The sequence below is a fragment of the Megalobrama amblycephala genome, linkage group LG21 (assembly GCF_018812025.1).
Source record: "Megalobrama amblycephala isolate DHTTF-2021 linkage group LG21, ASM1881202v1, whole genome shotgun sequence".
NCBI lineage: Eukaryota > Metazoa > Chordata > Actinopteri > Cypriniformes > Xenocyprididae > Megalobrama > Megalobrama amblycephala.
In genome coordinates this window covers 21,376,166-21,394,943 of record NC_063064.1, presented here as the reverse complement: position 1 = coordinate 21,394,943, position 18,778 = coordinate 21,376,166, and the positions used below count along the sequence as shown (strand labels likewise).

General features: G+C 38.1%; 2 protein-coding genes across 4 annotated transcripts; one reads left to right on the top strand and one right to left on the bottom strand.

Annotated features, from left to right (window-relative positions):
- Positions 1-409: 409 nt before the first annotated feature.
- On the bottom strand, positions 410-4,971 carry fam83d (family with sequence similarity 83 member D). Its single transcript, XM_048172100.1, has 5 exons — positions 4,749-4,971; positions 4,204-4,662; positions 2,510-2,677; positions 2,265-2,389; positions 410-1,931 (listed from the first exon to the last, which is right to left on the bottom strand). The coding sequence occupies exons 1-5, from the start codon at positions 4,761-4,763 to the stop codon at positions 1,007-1,009; spliced, it is 1,692 nt and encodes a 563-aa protein (XP_048028057.1). The 5' UTR covers positions 4,764-4,971; the 3' UTR covers positions 410-1,006.
- Positions 4,972-7,287: 2,316 nt separating this feature from the next.
- On the top strand, positions 7,288-18,663 carry zhx3a (zinc fingers and homeoboxes 3a). 3 transcript variants are annotated; one of them, XR_007182084.1, is made up of 4 exons: positions 7,288-7,637; positions 13,848-16,963; positions 17,068-17,148; positions 17,494-18,663. XR_007182084.1 is itself a non-coding variant. In XM_048172096.1 (3 exons), the coding sequence occupies exons 2-3, from the start codon at positions 14,010-14,012 to the stop codon at positions 17,525-17,527; spliced, it is 2,988 nt and encodes a 995-aa protein (XP_048028053.1). In that variant the 5' UTR covers positions 7,292-7,637; positions 13,848-14,009; the 3' UTR covers positions 17,528-18,663. The 3 variants fall into 3 exon arrangements, 1 of the variants encoding a protein (XP_048028053.1); XR_007182083.1 differs by having other exon boundaries at positions 17,046-17,148; XM_048172096.1 differs by lacking the exon at positions 17,068-17,148 and having other exon boundaries at positions 7,292-7,637.
- Positions 18,664-18,778: the final 115 nt, after the last annotated feature.

Here is an 18,778-nt window from a genome sequence, read left to right as displayed (position 1 = left end):
CAAAGGAGTTCACATGACAAGTGTCACAAATTTGCTTATTTGAATAGTGACCTACAGTGCATAATCATACACATTATTAATTCATTTTACTTCACTTATTTAAAATCCCAATGTTTTAGAAATTGGATCAGGTTTTTTTCTTCTTCTTCATTTAGATGAATAGCCCGCTTCACCTGAATTCACTCTCATGGTTAATACAATCAGATTCTTTCAAAAAAAATCTTATTGCCCTCAAACTTTTGAATGGTAGTGTATATTAAAAATGTATATAAGAATGTATACATTTAAACATTTCTTCCTATTTGAAAGCTAAATGTAATATACTATACTAATTGAGCCTTTATAAATTACGTTCCAAAACCCCATAAACATCTGCAACAAACAATTGTTCATTTGTTGTTTTATTAAAATGAGGCTATGAATAATTTAACATTTTTTTTTTTTTTTAAATCTACGTCCTTGGTGAAATAAATATTCAAAACCCTCAAGCATAGTAAAAGCATCAAAAGTTTCCGATTTAGTACAACTTTGATTTGCTCCTCTCACCAACATTAATCAAGAGTCAAGACACATCAAACACATATCCATCAGTGACTGTTTATATATATATATATATATATGAATATAACAGTAGTAGTGTTAAAAAAAAATGTCATTTTCATAACTTCACAACTTTAAACAACCCAGAAAGAAACAGAGACAACCAAATACAGACATTTATGGATTTCAAAATAGCACTGAAAAGAAAAGTACTTATTTGACTACAGTATTTAATGACTGCTAATAATTCCCTCACCTTAAACAATAAGTAGACTGAAAGTGAAGAAAAAAATCAGTATCTTTGCACATTTGTCATTTTTACATAACGTACTCTCATAACATCATTCAAAATATTTTTCTGATTAATCTTTAAGATTTGTTCTTATTTTTAAAAAAGTGCAGTACTAAAACATAGCAGACTAACACCAATACATCCACCACCAAGCGCCATTCTCCTGAGTTCATGTTACTGCAGACATCTCGACCTGGGCCATGTTCCCATAATAACATTGTCAAGTGTACCATGCACCTGCCTGCCCTCCTGCTGAGCTTTGCGTCCTCTGTGCAGGCCGGGCCTCAGGGTCAGGTTGGTGAGGTCCACTAGTTCCCTCTTGTGAGAGAGCAGTGTCACCATGTGGTCGAGTTTGGAGCGAATGGAGCTGTAGTGGTGCTGTCGTTCTTTGGTGATCTTGAGGAAGCATTCTCTCAGGTTGACGTCTTGAGGGGCAAGACAGACAGGTGGGTGACAGTCCACCTCTTGAAGATTGCATGTTGACGAATCACTGGGGTTGTTCTGATTGCTGCAGGACGAGGTTTGCGATTTAGGGCTTGAGCTCTGAGGCTTGTTGTTGTCAGCGCATGTTTGCACACTCGTGTCTACGGTGTGGCAGGTCGTTTGTGTTGAGATGTGGCAGGAAGGTACAGGGGGAGAGATCATCACATCGACTGTCTGAGTCTGAGTAGTAACATTCGTTACCGGCAAACGAGGAGGGTCATCCGAGGTGACCGCTTCATCTCTGAGTTCTTGCTCGAGCCAGTCTTCACCTACAGTGGAAGTATCAGAAACTGGGTTACTCTTTCTGTCTCGATCTTCAATGTCTTTATTCATCTGTTGGATCTCTGGGGTATGAAGTCTGGCTGGAGTGCTCGTCAGACATTCTGGTTGAGGCTTTGTTGTTCGTGCCAAGTAGGAGGGAGGCGTTCCAGGTGGTTTGAGGACAAGATGGTCATATAAACTGCTGCTTCTGGCACTAGAGGGAGCTCTTGTATTCGGTGGCAGCGGTAGGGACTGAGCATAGAGGATGCGGAACTCTTCATCAAATTTCTCAGTTATCTGGCCAGATAACTCGATAAGGTTGCTGCTGTTGAGTTTGCCATCTGTCCAGTTAAACCTGTAGATAAAAGAATGTGCCAAAATAAATAGAAAACGTATAAACAGAACTGTACTATTATGTACCGATTGTCTGACATTTACAAAGTGAGAATTGATTAATTTACTGCAAAATGTTTCATGATAATTTCTTTATAATCATTCTACATTGTCTGAAAGGTAACACCCACACAAAATACCAAAACAATACTGGTCTTCCAGCGCCAAGACATTTTAGAAATATCTTCTTTTATGCTGCACAGAAGAAATTAAGTCATACATGTTTGGAACAACATGTATTTTCATTTTTTGGTGAACTATCCCTTTAAGATCTGTGGAAAAGGGGTCCTAATACCTGTATGAACCTGTAGCCACTCTGTTCCCATCAATCAGCATGAAACGCTCATGAACTTTTCCAGTGATCCGAGCACCTGATCTCATGTAGTAGGTAGAGCCTGTTATGGATCGTACTTTCATTTGCTTTAAGAAAAAAAAAGAAGTAATTTTAAAAAAGTCAAGATATATTAAATATAAAAAACAACAATATTTAACAGATAATAACATTTCAAAATGACATTGCATTAAGTTGTGAACTCATACCAGCAGTTCATCAAGGTGTACGCGAAGGTTTTTACACATCTGTAAGAATGAGGGGACAGAAGACTGGTCTAAAAGAATATACACAGGAACTCTGCGGCGTGTGCAAGCTTCCTGCAGGTCATGGAAGATATCTAGATCTGTCAAGGAGTCTGTCACAATGGCAATCACCTAAGGATTAAAAATCACATCTGATTAATGAGATATTAACAAAGCATTACTATTCTTTATACTATTCTTTTTGGCTAAACATGATGGTGACAGCTATGGAATAAACAGCTTTAGACCTTCCACATCAGTGAACTCGATGTTCTAGCTCATTTGTATGATTGTCATAACCGAACAGCCGCTGGCTACACACCTTGATGATTTCTTATTACATTTGGCCTTTAAGTACATGCAAGCTGGAACAGATCCAGACTACCTGCAGGTATAACCTCAATACATTCAGCTCAAAACCCCTTTCAAAGGGCTGAAGAGCCTGTTGTGGCAACTCCAGGTTCAGACCCTTAGAGGTAACAGTTCAGTGTGATAGCACATTCTTACCATTCCACACTGGAGATCCAGAGCACACAATTACCCTTCCCTCATCTGAAAAACTGATCTTTTGACTAATACAACTGAAATAAGAGATTTTTTTTTTTTTTTGATGATGATGATGATGATCATTAAAATCATTACATTGCTTGGTTTTTATATTATTTTAATCCTCTTAAAAGTTTAAACAGGGAAATCTGAGAATAAATTAATTTCCCAACTAAATAAAAAATAAACTAAGATGTTATGACAAGACATTTGAACATTTAGAAATTACTAGTATCTATTTTTGTCATTTAAGTATTTTTAATTAATCATTCCAACAGAGACAAGCATCTTTTCCCCATTTCACTAGTAGCTATTCATTAGCTACCATTGTTTTAGTAAGGACACTACAAAATAAGTACTAGTGCCTATTCAATAAGAACTAAGAAAAATGGAATATATAATAGTAACTAAATATTTACTAGTAAAAACAGCAAATGGAACACATAATAGTTGCAAAAATTACATTGGAATATTTACTAGTCACTATTAGGATAATGACTAGTAGTAAACATGTGACTAACTGAACTGATAGTAATCTGGAATAAGTACTATTATCTATTGAATAGTGAAGTTCAAAATGATATTAATCACTATTGATTTACATACTAGTAATTTCAGAATGAATACTAGTAACAAAAAATATACTTCATAGTTTTAATGATTAGGCTATATATGTTAAAGCTTTTCATATAGATGTATTCAAGTATCGGTGTTAAATGTTGCTTTGACATTGAGGCACTATTCTTGTAAAGCTGGTTTAGAAATGTATTAAGTTTCAGCACAAGGTAGAACAGATTAATTATTGCTACAGATGAATTAAGTGACAGTATCATAGTGCCTCATCTAATCTATACCTATATATATATATATATATATATATATACAGCTATGGAACAAATTAAGAGACCACTCCAAGTTCAGAAATCAATGTTAAGTGGTCTCTTATTTTTTTCCATAGCTGTATATATATATTATATATATATATATATATATATATATATATATATATATATATATATATATATATATATATATATATATATATATATATATATATTTTTTTTTTTTTTTTTTTTTTTTTTTTTTTTAAACATTACGGCCCAAGCAAATACCTCCTTTGCATTTTTTATCATCCTCCTGGCCGCTTCTTTGCAACTATAAATGCACTCTCCATAACTCGGCTGGAAGTAGGCGACTGCACGCGTTACTCCTCGGAACGACCCTGTAGTGAACGCTGGCCAGCCCATCTCTAAAACCGGAGGCTCAATATCAGAGACCTCGGGGAAATAAGTGACAGACGAACAGTCCAGAGTGCCGGATTGGTCCAAATGAGAATCATCTCCGATTGAAGAGAGTGATTTGGGCACTACAGCAGCGCGAGAAATCCGCCGGATCTCGTCGTCGGAGAGAAAGTTAGGGATTCTCTCTTTCTGCAGGAATCCCATAAAGGGATCGACTCCACCAGCGACCAGCTCCTCCAGAGCGAGTCGGTGTCTCTCATTGTAAAGTTCTTTAACGTTCAGATCCTGGCCTGTCCTCGGTGTCCGCCAGCCCGGCGAATCCTCAAGACACTGGGAAAGAGCCATAACTGAAAGTTTACCAATTACAGTAACGTTTCCTAAAATGAATATTACAATCTAACACCTGTATCCTGTACTTTCAAAGGACCCATCCCACCGTCAAGACGACCATTGGTCGCTACGTTGTTGCCAGTCGAGTTGTTGCGTCACGTGCCCGCCAAGTAGGAACGCCATTGGACAATCTGCACTGCGCCTATTGGCCAAGAGTTTGAATTCGGAGGCAAACTAAGGCGGCGTGGTGTGATTCTCCTCGTGTTGTTGAATGTGAAATTTTCACGATGGCGTGCTGTTGTGAAACTATGGCCTCATAAAATACAGGCAATAATACTCCATATAAACAGCTAATATAAAATCAGCTGAGGTTATGGTAGCATGTCTAAGCAGCCCTCATCCATAACAAACATTCTTGTTGGAATAGCTCGTTATTTTTACTTGATAATTGAGATATTCAGCAGCAGTGTTACTTATTACTAAATATATTTCACGCTTTATTATTAATTACAACAATAATAATGTTTAATAATAACTAATGATCTGTCATTTTATTTTAAAGCTACATATAAAATGATTGCTGTTATCAGGCCTTTGATTACAGCATAGAGCAGAATGGGGCTAGCTGTCACACACACACACACACATATTACATGAAAAATACAGTTTATTTAACACACTTTGACTTTTTGTCAAAAAGGGTTGTTGTCACTATATTGAGTAAGATGTCAGTCTGATATTAAACAGGCTTTAACAATTAAGATTAATGTAAAATACCAAACCATTATTTTGTATGCATAATTAAATATTGTAATTAATAAATTGTATGCATTTATAACATTTAAAATACTTCCCCAACGTGACACTTATGAAACTACCCTAGTACTGAGAACAGAGTTATCACGGCCTTTCAATTATATAGTTTATTTCATAATATAGTTGACACTTTCTTGATTGTATGGTAGTGTGATTTAATGTTCACTTGATTATTCAACCGCTATAGCAAAAAAGTATATTCATGACAAATATTGTAGTTCGGTGGACAAAATTTGTTTGAAAAATTCTAATTTAAGATGTTTTCTAAACCACTGTGAGAGAAAACACATTTATGCCATTGGATTTTTGGCTCAAAACCATATTCCTGAGATATAGTCATTGTGACAACTAACCCCAGAGACCTCTATATAATATTTATAAAAAGCTAAGCAATGTCCACCATGCATTCACACTGAAAAATGAAAGCCAAGGCCTTAATGAAGAAAAAGCACAAACCGCATGGCAACCGTCTTGTAATGGACAGTAGGTGTTTTCGGGGTTTATCCAATCAGATTCATCTCTGCCTGTACTGTCAAAAAAAAGCTGCACATCTGAAGGTGTAATTGCAACTGTGGCGTGAGGGGGAGCCCCTGGATAGCAGGTCTACCACCACGTCCTAAGAAAAGAAAAGTAAAGACTTTGAAACCCTATATGTATTTTATATGCGCCCACATACAAGGACTGAGTATCACACAACCTGTTGATAATAGACAGGCTGGTGTTTGTTGCACTCTGGTTGAGTCGTTATCAGTTTGGAGAGCACAACAGTAGGCTGTGGGAACTCTCAGATTTACTTACACCTTATATGACCCTCTCAAAATATATTGTAATCAGTGTTTCTGAAACTGTTCATAGACTGGTAAATATGGCATAACCAAGGACACATTTGCATGCAGCTGTGCATATTTATTATCACTAGTAATAAAAATATTGAGTAATGTATAAAAATGTCTGGAGATTATTACTTGAAGATAATAACAGTATAATAATTGGTAATTGTGGCATTTTCTATTCTAACAATAATAGGTTAATATTGATAATAATAATAATATCTGTATTTAATTGCATGTTGCACAAAATCATGGTTGTGTGGAAATATAGATGTTTCCATTCTATTCTATTGATAATACCAATAATAATTATGTATTCTGCTGCATGTTGCAAAATAATTTCCTCCCAGCCATGGTTGTGTAACATTAGATATAATATTTTATTCTATTTTAACAATAATATGTATTGCATGTCACACAACCATTTCCAATTTCTGGCTATTCTATTCTATTCTATTCTATTCTATTCTATTCTATTCTATTCCATTTGATTCTAATAATATGTATTATATTGCATTAATTTTCCCCAGCCATGGTTGTGTATCAATGGAGATCCTATATTATATTATATTATATTATATTATATTATATTATATTATATTATATTATATTATATTATATTACATGCTATTATATTATATTATATTACTCTAATAATAATAGGCTATGTATAGCCTAACATGTAGCGCAACAATTTCTAGTTTGGTCGTGTGGCTATAGAGATTCTGATCTTTTTTTTTTTTTCTTCTTTTTCCTTTTCTCTTTCTATTGTAATATTGCGCGCAATATTTGGTATGTTCATGGGGTTGTTGCAAACATGCATTTGTAGTAGCCTGTATGTAGTAGGCACATGCTCGTGATCGGTATAGTAGGCTAGGTTGTTTTCCCCCCTCGTCCTTATACGACCTACTGACCGAAAGCGCTGCTCCATATTTCTGGCTATATTAGACATTTGCGCATGAGTCACTCCCTTCAGTGTGTCTGCTCAGCCCGTCCTAGAACAGAGAGGGGTAGGATCAGGATTTTGGGTTTGGGTGACGCGCTTTAATCACGTGCCCTTATTTGAGAGCGCCTGGCGTACATTTCTTTCCCTTCTCGCCACTCCAGCAGCGCCCATGTCAGCCGGGCACATAATCAGTGTGCCATAAAGCAGTAGATGCTCCTTATCGCGGTGACCCGACGGGTTCACGCTAGTTCACAGGGTTCATCTGAGGAGAGGTCTCGGCCCCTCCTGTTCCCCTGAGACCCGGAGCGGAGAGAAACCTAAATGTTATTCATTTCTGTATCAATAACGGATTTCCATTCGCATTCAGCAGAGCCGACGAAAAGGTAGGGAACTTTGACTTTTCAAAGAAGTGAAAGCGATTTATTTAGGTGACGCGAACAGTCCTCAAAAGTAGTTCTAGTAGAGAGAAGCGTGCCTTGTTATTCTACTCATATGCGGCGCGTGAAGTCGCCTCTATGTATAAAATGGCGACAGTAGATGGGAGTGCTTAGTTAAAATTTTTGGTAATAGCCAAAATATTGCGCCGCGCTAGACACTCAAACTCCCGAGAAACGTCTAGCCGGATGGAGGTTACTAGTGTCTCAATACGAAGCGAAAGGGTTAACTTACCAGTTTGTTACAGTTTGTTACTCAGTGTTCTCGTCTGCTTCCAATTTAATTATTCGCACGCTACAACGTGCCTATGTGATGTTACTATAGTCTGTCCATTTCGGAGCGTCACGCGTCAGATTTCTACTTCAAACGGGGGTCAAAATGGGAACCGTGGCTCGGATTGATCACCGGCGATGAGCACGGAAATATTGGCACATAATCGATTTCCAAAAGTGATCTTTACGATGACGAACGCTTCGGGGGTTCCTGTAGTTTAAAGCTGGCGCAGATCTGGACAAGCACGCGCTATCAACTGTTAATGGGTACAGAATGTACTCAAACTCAGATTTAACTCCAGATCATAACCCTGGCTTTGATACCACACATTATAAATCATTATTTTGAATGATAGGCTCTCGGAGTATTTCATCTCAACTCTCTGCCGCAAGCATCTGTTCAGTAAACAGCACTTTACGCTAAAGTACACTACTTTTTAAAGTTAGCGTGCTGAATAACATTGTAAAATGTATTAGAAGTGTAGGATGCATGCTTTCTGTAGGTCCTTTAGCATGCAATGTGGTTTGGGTGAACGTCTGCTGCAGTGTTGTAATCAGGCTAGGCAATATTGCATTTCATCCTGAATTTGAGCAATTAAAACAGTAAACTATTTAGAACGTGACCTTCCCAAAGTATTTGTAACTACAGAAAATCTTAAAGAAAAATGTGATTTGTACACATGCACAGTTTGCTCCGTTCTTATTGTGTCCAATTAGAACAGCATGACTGCACAAAATGAAGGACTAAATATTAAGTCGCTCATGTGCACTTTATTGTATGTTGATTTCAGTAAAAGCTGTCGGTTTATGTAATATTCTTTGAATTAAGAGAAGAGAATTGTCTGCCTAATGCCAACTGGATTTCTAAGCAGAATTATAATTATGGAGGCTCTATGTCCTCTATCCGTGCTATAAAAGCAGTCAAAATGATTAAATTATTTATAATGAAAAGCTCACTGTGCATGTAATAACAAAAATGCCCTTCTGTGATATCTCACATTACCTTATTAAATTTGTAAATCTAAAGAGTGGATGAATGTCGTGGAGTAACAGACAGAAATGAGCTCCACAATAGGAGTATATCCCCCAAAACCTCCCCGTAAAGCCCGTATTAACCTCAGTACTTTTTGAGACAAACTTTTGGCTTAACGGCGGAGTGTCGGCCATACAAGTATTTCAGCTGTTCCAGCGCGGTTTTGTATGGAGGAGTCTGGCATTCGCCGAGACCTGGCACTTGACTCAGTACAATTCATGGTGCTCCGCCATCTTTCTTTTTTGTAACTAATGAGTGTGTCGCACCGGTGATCAAACTCAGCGCATCACATCAATGATTATTTCTCTCCTATTTGAAGGCGTACAAAGTACTTATTTTACATGCGAATTTCTGAATCTTTTCCGTGCTTTTAATGGCAGATTTTTGTGTCACAAAGTAATTCTGAAATGCAAATACCGCCTTTTGTAAAATTCTGGGGTGCTCTCTTAGTGAAAAAAAAAAAAAAACCTGCCATGACTAGAGAGCGGAAAAAGGGACGGATCCTCATTTGTTTCCAATTTGTATATTGGCATAAACAAATTGCACAGTCAAATAAAATATTTGGAGTTTTGTTTCTTTTGGGTTGGAGGGCTACAAAAATGTCCCCCAAGTGTGTGTGTGTGTGTTTTTTTTTTTTTTTTTTGGTGAAGAATAGAGGATTTAGTCCCCTCTGTGTGTTGTGGGCAAGGAAAGGGAAAGGAGAGGGGTTGCTATGGCAATGTTAACACATGAGTGGCAGCACAGACTGGCCTCCCAAGAGTCCGTGCAGCAGTCACTGAGGTAAGGGGGGCAAAGTGGGCACTTCTGATGGCACCCAGCTTTCTGTAGTACTCGCATAAGGTTCATTGACTGGATTTAAACATAAACACGGGCAGCCCAGAAATAGCTGATGGTACAAACGCTTGTGTTGGTGGCATTTTGCTAATGAGTCGCATCCTATAATGAAGGTGAACTGTTGGATGCCTCAGTGGTGCTTCGATCTCTACATAATTAATGTGGACGTGTTTGACGCCGTCACTGATATATCTTGCAAACAGCATCGTACAATGATGGCATGTAGTCACATGCCCATCTTATGTACTGGCACACACATTCAGGAAATATTTCAATGGCATGCGAGCATTGAGGGCACTGCATATGGCTTCCGGCTTAGTGTCATATTTCCCTCGTAAATGGGAGCGCCATTGTGTAGAATGAAGAAAAATGGTCACGACAGACTCTTATGATGACCTGCTTTTTTCCTTGTACTTATAGAAATATAATTATTACAGCATGTGCTCACTGACCTTTGTTATGGCTTCTTGGCGTTAAACAAAAGTCACATTCATGCAGCACTTATGAAAGATGTTCATGCTAAAATTGACTGATATCTTTACGAGCTTATTCAGCTCAGCCTTGTGTAATAAAGCAGATCCAGTCTAAGAAATAAAAGAGGACGTCATGGTCGTGTCTGGGAGCACTGTGTATTTTGGGCCGTCATTTTAGTTTTTTTTTTTTTTTTTTTTTTTTTTTTTTTTTAAATTCCTGAATGGTTTCCTCCTTTATTTAAAAGACAGCTGGAACCATTGGAAAAAATATATACACATGGACACCACATTGTTTTTATCCAAAATGTATTTATAGTCTGATGAAAGAGAAGCTCATGAAAATTCAGAGCTAAAAGCAAAGCAGAAGTCTGAGAGGTTTAATCAGTGCACGTTACTCGCACAAATCTTCTGCCAATTTTTGAGTTTGAAGAGGGATATATATATATGTAGTCAAACCAAAATTTATTCAGACACCTTGAACATTTCATTCATTAATACAGTTTATTCACTATAAAATGGTAATGAAATATGACAAGATCTCAAAGTTAAACTGTGTCAGAAAAAATTAATCTTAATTATGTCAGATAACACTGAAGCAAAACATGGTCAGGTCAAAGTGTCTGAATAATTTTTGGTTCCAAAATTTGATATATTTTACTGGTAGTCCACTGTATGAAGAAGTTTTGGGTATAATATGTCACAGTTTACGTTATTTTGCTATCCTCACTTACATAAATGAACTATAGTGTCCTGGACCCACTAGTAAAAATATACCAAACTGATCAAAAACGTCTGAATAATTTTTGGTTTGACTGTATATATACATGCATACATACATATACATATATACATATACAGAAATGACTTTACTACATATGGTCGATACTCAAATTAACAGTCAATGCAAGATATTTACATAATTGTTTAAGCAGAACAGGAGGAAAAATGTGAACCGCAGATGAACTTTATCCTAAAATGCTCCCGCACTGCCTGAAGTGTAGTGTGTGGAGGAGTGCACCAAAAAGAAGAGGATTTAGGGGTGTGTGTGTGCGTGTGTGTGAGCATATGATCAAATAAAAGAGAAGTGGGTGCAATATGGTATGTAAAGAAAGAATACAAACATAATCGCAGCTTCAAAAATGTGACTGTTTATAACATTCTGTTTATTTTAGACCCCTTATCATGAAAAAATTCTTTTGAGCACATTTTGTTGCTGCACAGAAAAATAGAGATTTTATTTCAACTGCCTTGTAAAAGATGTTCATGCTGAGAATCTATTGATATCTTTGCAGGCTTATTCAGAGTCGTCCCATGTAATAAAGGACGTCCAGTCTGGGATGCTTCGGCCTTTAATCAATAATGAGAGAGGATCTTTTATTATGTAAGGCCTGTATTGCCAGGCCTTTGCCCTCACACTGCATTTAATACTGTGCATCACTATCTAGCAAAGCCAGACTTATTAAATGTGAAACATGTAACATGATGTAATATTTTAGTTTCAAACTGTTCAAAGACGTGAATGTAGGTCAGTGTTGTTGTGCTAATTTTCAACCAGATCTGCTGCATGCCTTGACTCCACAGGTTGCTGGGATAAAAAGGCCTCCGGTTTCACTGCTAAAGCTACGAAAGTACTGAGACGCACAGTAGCAGGATAGACTGTTTTGTGTGAGACTGGTTCACCCTGGTGCTGAAACACGAGGCCTCTCTTTCTGAGTTCCCTTTTCAATAGCTCACTGTCTGGAAACCTCTTGTCCTGTGTCTAATCGCACGTCTCGGTTGCCAGATAAAGCATCCCATTCTTTGAAGAGTGACCTGTTTTTTATATAACATTTTTGAAGCATCTCCTACTTGTCCGGTGCTAATCAGGCTAGTGGTTCAAAGCTTTATCTAGATATTAATGTGTCTGTTGTAGTTAACTAGCACTTTATGGTTTATATTAGAAGAATCTGGCGAGCAGATTTTTGTTACCATCTGAGAGAATAGTTGGTGCCCTCATTCGTTCAGACAAACTCCACATGATTTGAACTCAACAAGAGCTCTATAACAAATATAAAACTTGTGTGTGTAAGATATGCTTCACAGATTTTAATAACAAACAGAGCTTTTTTATTCTATTCGGTCCAAAGATTTTTACACACACATTTATGAATATTGTTAATATTATTATGCAACTTCCTATATAGTTTCTATTCAGAGCCGTCTGGCAAAATTTCAGTAACCCTGATTCATGTCAGGGGTTAACATCCATTGATGAAATCTGAGTATCATGGACTCATAAGCAGGCTGAACATACAGTAAATGCCCACGTCTGGATGCAGGGAACCAGGATTACAGCATAAGATGCTGGTGACCTAGTTTTATGTTTATTTATTTATTTATTTTTCTGGCAGGAAGGCAGCCGTCATGAGAAATAAAAGAGTCAGTTGCAAAAGAGTACGTCACTGCCATGTCTGGGTGCACTGTGTATTTTGGGCAATGTTTTTTACTTCTGAATGGTTTTAACCTTCTTCTTTTTTAAAAGACAGCTGGCCATATTGAAAAAAATATATACACATGGACACCACATTGTTTTCATCCAAAATGTATTTGTAGTCTGATGAAAGAGAAGGTCAAGGAAATTTAGAGCTAAACACCAAACAGAAGTCTTGGGTGGCTTAATTAGAATCTTTTGCAGATGTGTAATGCATGGAAAATCAAGTATTATATTACTAGATTTATTCACCAGCTAGTTTTTAGCTAAAATAATAAAACTGCTCAAACAAGATAAACTAATTTATGTGCTCTGCTATCAGCTTCCAAGATGAAGACAACACATACTTTCATAAATCTTTAGCTAGCGGCATTATTTTTTTTTTTTATATAAGTTTACAGTTACACACCATAATTACTTTGCTCTTATATTTTAAGCTTCAAACCTATAAATCAACTACATATGGTCGATGTAAGAATCATTACAAGATATTTACATATTTAAAAACATAATAGGCGGAAAAATGTGAACCACGTATGAACTTTATCCTGAAATGCTCCCCCACTGCCTGAAGTGTAATGTGTGGAAAAGTGCAGCAAAAAGATTTAAAGGGTGTGTGTGAGTGAACGTATGTAGAAATCACAGAGATCTGGGTTTGATGTGCTATGCAAGAATATAAACTGTCACATTTTTGGAAACAAACATTTTTGGAGTATATTTATAACAAGAAACGTATCTTGGTATCTGTTTATTTTAGTTCCCTTATAATGAAAACTTCTTACAAGTACATTTTGTTCATTTTCTTCGCTCACAAAAAAAGAGATTTCATTTCACCGCATCAGTACAATGTTTCTGCTCTCAATAATGAACTGTATTTAGCTCTACTAGGCAAAGAGAAAAAAATGTACTTCATATTAGTGATTCTATTATAATAAACATTTAACAGTGGTTGGTGAGAGCATTTCAATAACCTGTCTCTCATTTAGGATAAATGTTGTGATGCATATCCCATGCTGACATTAATTTCTATTTTTTATCAGTGTTTTATACAAAAATGTCATGTTTTCTCTCCTTAGGTTCACAGGGAGTTGTTACTTTGCTCCCTTTTACAATGGGAAGTCCTGATAGCTGAAGATTTTACCAATTGCTGGTTCATCACGGCTGGCTGATGACACCTCAACTTCATACAATTCCAGTATTTGTTTCTGACTCTTTACTCATCTGCACAATCCTACACTATGGCCAGCAAGAGGAAATCCACCGTTCCCTGTATGATTCCATCAAAAAACAAGCACTTGCGGGAGGACATCATACTAGGATGCTTACCTGAGCTCCTACCCACAATACCTGAAGACAGCATCCTCAGTATCTCTTCAAAAGATGAGAATACACAACGATTCCATGATCTCTTGAAAGCCGAACCGAAGACTTCATGCTGGGAAAGGGGAACATATAGCTGCCCTCTGTGCTGCTTTGAGTCCGGAGACTTGAACCTTTTTCTTCACCATATGGACAACTGTCACATGGAGTTTCATGCTCAACCAAACTTTTACTGCCTGTCTTGCAAGGTTTCAGCGGTGAAGTTTGAAGGTCTCGCTTTACATAACGCAAAATCACATCCTGAACTCCATACCACACACAAGAGAGTATCCTTGCAGGTTACCAAACGAGATGGAGCTATCACAGTGGAGCAAACCCTGTTTACAGAAGAGGATTCCAGTGAATCTGGAATATCCATTACCAAGACACCCATAATGAAAATGACCAAAGGGGGGCACAAAAAAATTGTCGTCTCCCATACTGTTGAGGTACACCGGGCCGAGCCTAGCAGTGAAAAGCCCGCAACTGTAACCAATGGCACTTCATTAAGGACCTTACCCATAACAACATCACATATCATCGGTGGCACTACTGCCCCTCCGGCCCATAAAGTCCTAAACACGCATGGAATACCAGGGATGCATAACCGTGGTCCTCTGTGGAACTCTAATCCGTCATCACCTGATTCAAACGTTGATCTCCCAAAGGTCATGATCCCCCTAAGTAGCATCCCCACCTATGATCCAGCCATGGATTTAAGCAGTTTTCTTAAGACGTCCTTTGGTAAGTTTCCTTACCCTACCAAAGCAGAGCTCTGTTACTTGACGGTGGTCTCTGGCTTCCCAGAGGAGCAGATCAAGCTCTGGTTCACGGCCCAAAGGCTAAAGCAAGGGATTAGTTGGTCTCCTGAGGAAATCGAGGACACGCGTAGAAAGATGTTCAACACTGTATTCCAAGCCACGCCGAAAACGTCACAGAATCAGTCCTATCACCACATTTCCCAACACTGTGTTTCTGTCCAGTCTGGCTCTTTGAGTTCTAACTATATACATCAGATACCAAAAGGAAATGTAATGGGTTGGAAAGGAGGGGTCATAGTTAGTCAGCCTAGTGTGACCCAGACCACATCCCTTAAGCAGCAGCAGCATCCAGTGGTCCAGGTGCCACAGGTAAACATCCATCATGCTGTCATCACTAAGGAAACTGGAAATGAATTATCTTGTCGGACAGCTGAGAATTGCAACATTGCAGGCCGAGGAGGTAGCGTGAGCAATCATGGACACACTGGAAAAGGTGAGACTGGCATCAGCTCATCCATCAAGACTAGTATTAGCTGCTTGCCTGGCACTCCCAAGAGTCAAAACAGCAGTTACAGTGAGGGCAGCATTATGAATCTGACGAACATAGTCAGGAAAATTGACTGTCAAGTCAATGACAGGAACACAAATTGCACCAGCAAATCTAACATCAGTCCAACTTCCATTTATGGCCAACAGAAAGCATCCAGTATCGCGAAAGAAAGCAGTAACAGCAGCTTCGCCACCACCAGCAAATATAACAATGGAAGCACTTATAAAAGCACCAGCCACAATACTATTTGCACTAAAAGGGAGGGAAACATCTTAGATCACACCAGCAAAAGCAACTCTGACACTACTGTCATTTGTAGCAGCAGCAGCAACATGCGAACTAAAGAATTCACAGCACCCCTTACCCATAGCCTGGTCCCAAAGCCTGGAAGTCTCATGGATCCATCCCTTGGAAAGGGCAAGATATTACCTGAGCAACCAGGCACTCTGAAGCAAAGCTTTATACATAACTCATTCCCAGAACAAAAGCAGTTTCTTGCTCCCCAAGGTCAACCATACCATGTACGTACTTTGACAGACTCCCAGTCTGCTTTGGGGGGATCGTTTAGTAACTTGCCCCAGAGCTCCCTCCAGTCTAATCCTGCAGCAAGTTCGCGTCTTCTGGAGGAACCGAGTCAGCACTCCTCTCCATCCCTTTCTGCTCATCAGGAGCAACATTCTCCAGAAACCCTGCTGGGAGCACCTCAGGTCCAGTCCACAGACTTTACTGCCGTCCACTACAAGGAACATGACCCCAAGCACTTACCTGCCTTAGACAAAGACTCCAAGCAATCACATTTTGATAAAGAAAGGTTGCACAGAAACATAACACAAAAAGAAAACGAAGGAAGGGTTTCTGAACAGCATAGCGGAATAACAAATGCATTTTACAAGTCGGACAAGAACGAGCATAGCAACCTTGTTAACACACTACATACCTTCACAAACGATAACACTAACCAGGCTAAAGAAGGCATGCCGCTTTTACGACAGTACATACAAGAAGTGGACCAATGGGAAAAGAACAGCGACTATCCTGAAGAGTCAACCGTGAGCCCTATGAAGATAAATGTAATTGCGTTGAACAGTGAAGAGAGTTTGTACAAGACCAACAGCAAGCAGCTAATCAGCAAGCCGTTGGAGAACTTGATCAATGACAGTGGTCCCAGCCATAAAAACAAATCTTCAGAATGGCATGAAAGCTATCGGCACATACCGGTGGAGGCTGAAGAGCGTATATCTGACATAGGTAACACTGAACCACATCAACCAGATAACCTTGTGGGGCTTGAAACTGAGCAAGTTAAACGTGATCTACGGCCAGAACAGAAAAGTATTTTTCAGAGTCTAGATTCTGAAGCTCCAAAGTTGCCGATAAAGAAAAAATCAAAGGAGGCTCTGGCAGAATTGGACAAATCAACTGCAGGAGAACAAGATTACTGGGAGATAAAGGATGAGGAGCATCAGCAACCAATGGGGAACCAGAGTTTGAGGGGGCATCAAGCACAAGACAGTCAATCAAGGTAATAGCTGCAGACCATTGATGGACCATTAATCAGTTTATTTGAGAAAAATAAAAAAGCTAATTTTGAGCATTTTCCCAAGAGACCCATTGTAGTTTTTCTAGCAACTGACTTGTTGAGACTGACTGAGTCTTCAACTGCTGTCTACTACTCTTGGATTGTCACATCACATTACATTGTTTAAGGTAATCAAAGTAGTGCAAATTTTAAAATTAGTTTAATTGGGAAATGTGAATTAAATTATGTGCATATTAACAGCATTTGGCCTTTTGATCAACTGATTTGTGATACAGTATTTTAAATTAGTCAGTGGCACGCACGTTTATGTGCTTTATTTAAAAGGCTATTTTTGGCATTAGTGAAGGCAGAGCTAATGAATTATAGAGTTACTCAAAGTGTGTCTTAACGTGAATAAATAATGAAAATTGTGTGTAGCAAAGTGCTGGACTCTCGGCTCTCTTGTGGAGTTCATGGTGTGATGCTGTTCGTTGTGTTTGGGCTGTTCTTACATATCTTTTTTTCCCCTACAGGGACTGTCTGAGAGGAGAGCTTCTGAAAGTTTAAGGACTTCACTCCACAAGACGAAGAGGCAGAGGATCCCGTATTCATCTGGAACATTACATTTCTTGTTTTCTTTAAATATGACAGCAGATGAGATTGTAACACATTTGTGATGGTCAATGGACTTGAGTTTTTGGAAGACGGCCAATCCAGAGAGTAGCCGCTACAAATGTAGGTCTGATTTGATTTAGGTAAATTCTGTGTAGGAAACTATGATGTATATGCTTGAAACTGCACTATCGAGGGTGTACTGGACGTTAGGAATGTCAGTTAGATATTGTGATACTTCGTAATATGTCAGATGATCAGCACTTCTGCAATGCCTTGGGTTTTATGATATTTGTTGGGATTTTCCAACCAGTTTTCCTTCTTCATTGTCCAGATCAAATAAGTTCTCCATGGCTTATTTTTCCACACAACATCGAGCAGTTAGTGACAAATCATGCACTATAACTCGCTTTAGTGGTGTCTGTCTGCACACACAACAAATTGGCCAGACATTGCCTTAAACGTCACCTTTCTATTTCTATGACTGGCTGCACAAACAAGCTTTCAGCAACTGTGTTGATGTGTGTATAAATTGGGGATTTGAATCCCAACAGAACTGCTGCTATATCTTCGGAGGTGTTTTTATAAGCATTAGCAAGACTATTATATATATGTGAAAAGCTTAAAAAAAAAAAAAAAACGAAGAAATTTTAATTTATGGTGGAGAAAGTTTAAAACGGTGTGCTTACAATCCGAGGGGTATTACAGTTCTCACAGACAGTCAAATCAAGTGCTCTGCTAACTGGATATTCCCTGTGTTTGAGTTGGGCTACAATATAAATATATATATATATATATATATATAGTATATATATATACACACACATTATGCATCATTTATATGCTGCTAAGTTCAGACCATCCAAAGTGAATAACAGGTGCTTTTCATCCCTTATTATTTGCATTTATATCCAATGTGGTTTCTCTTTTAAAAGTTAACACGTAAAGATAATATCTGGACTTAACAGTATTACCTTCCCATCCGTTCCCATTGTGCAGGTCTGTCTAAAAGAACACAGTGCACTGGAGTGTTATCCTTTCTACACATTACAAATCTTTTGGTAATAAATGGAGAATGTCAAATTTAAAAACTGGTGTCTTGAATGCATTTCATGCCATTGAAATGGCTAAGATCTATTCCAACAAAAGTTCCAACATAGTAAAGCAGATGCACAATTGCAGCTAAAATTAAGCGCATGAAAATGA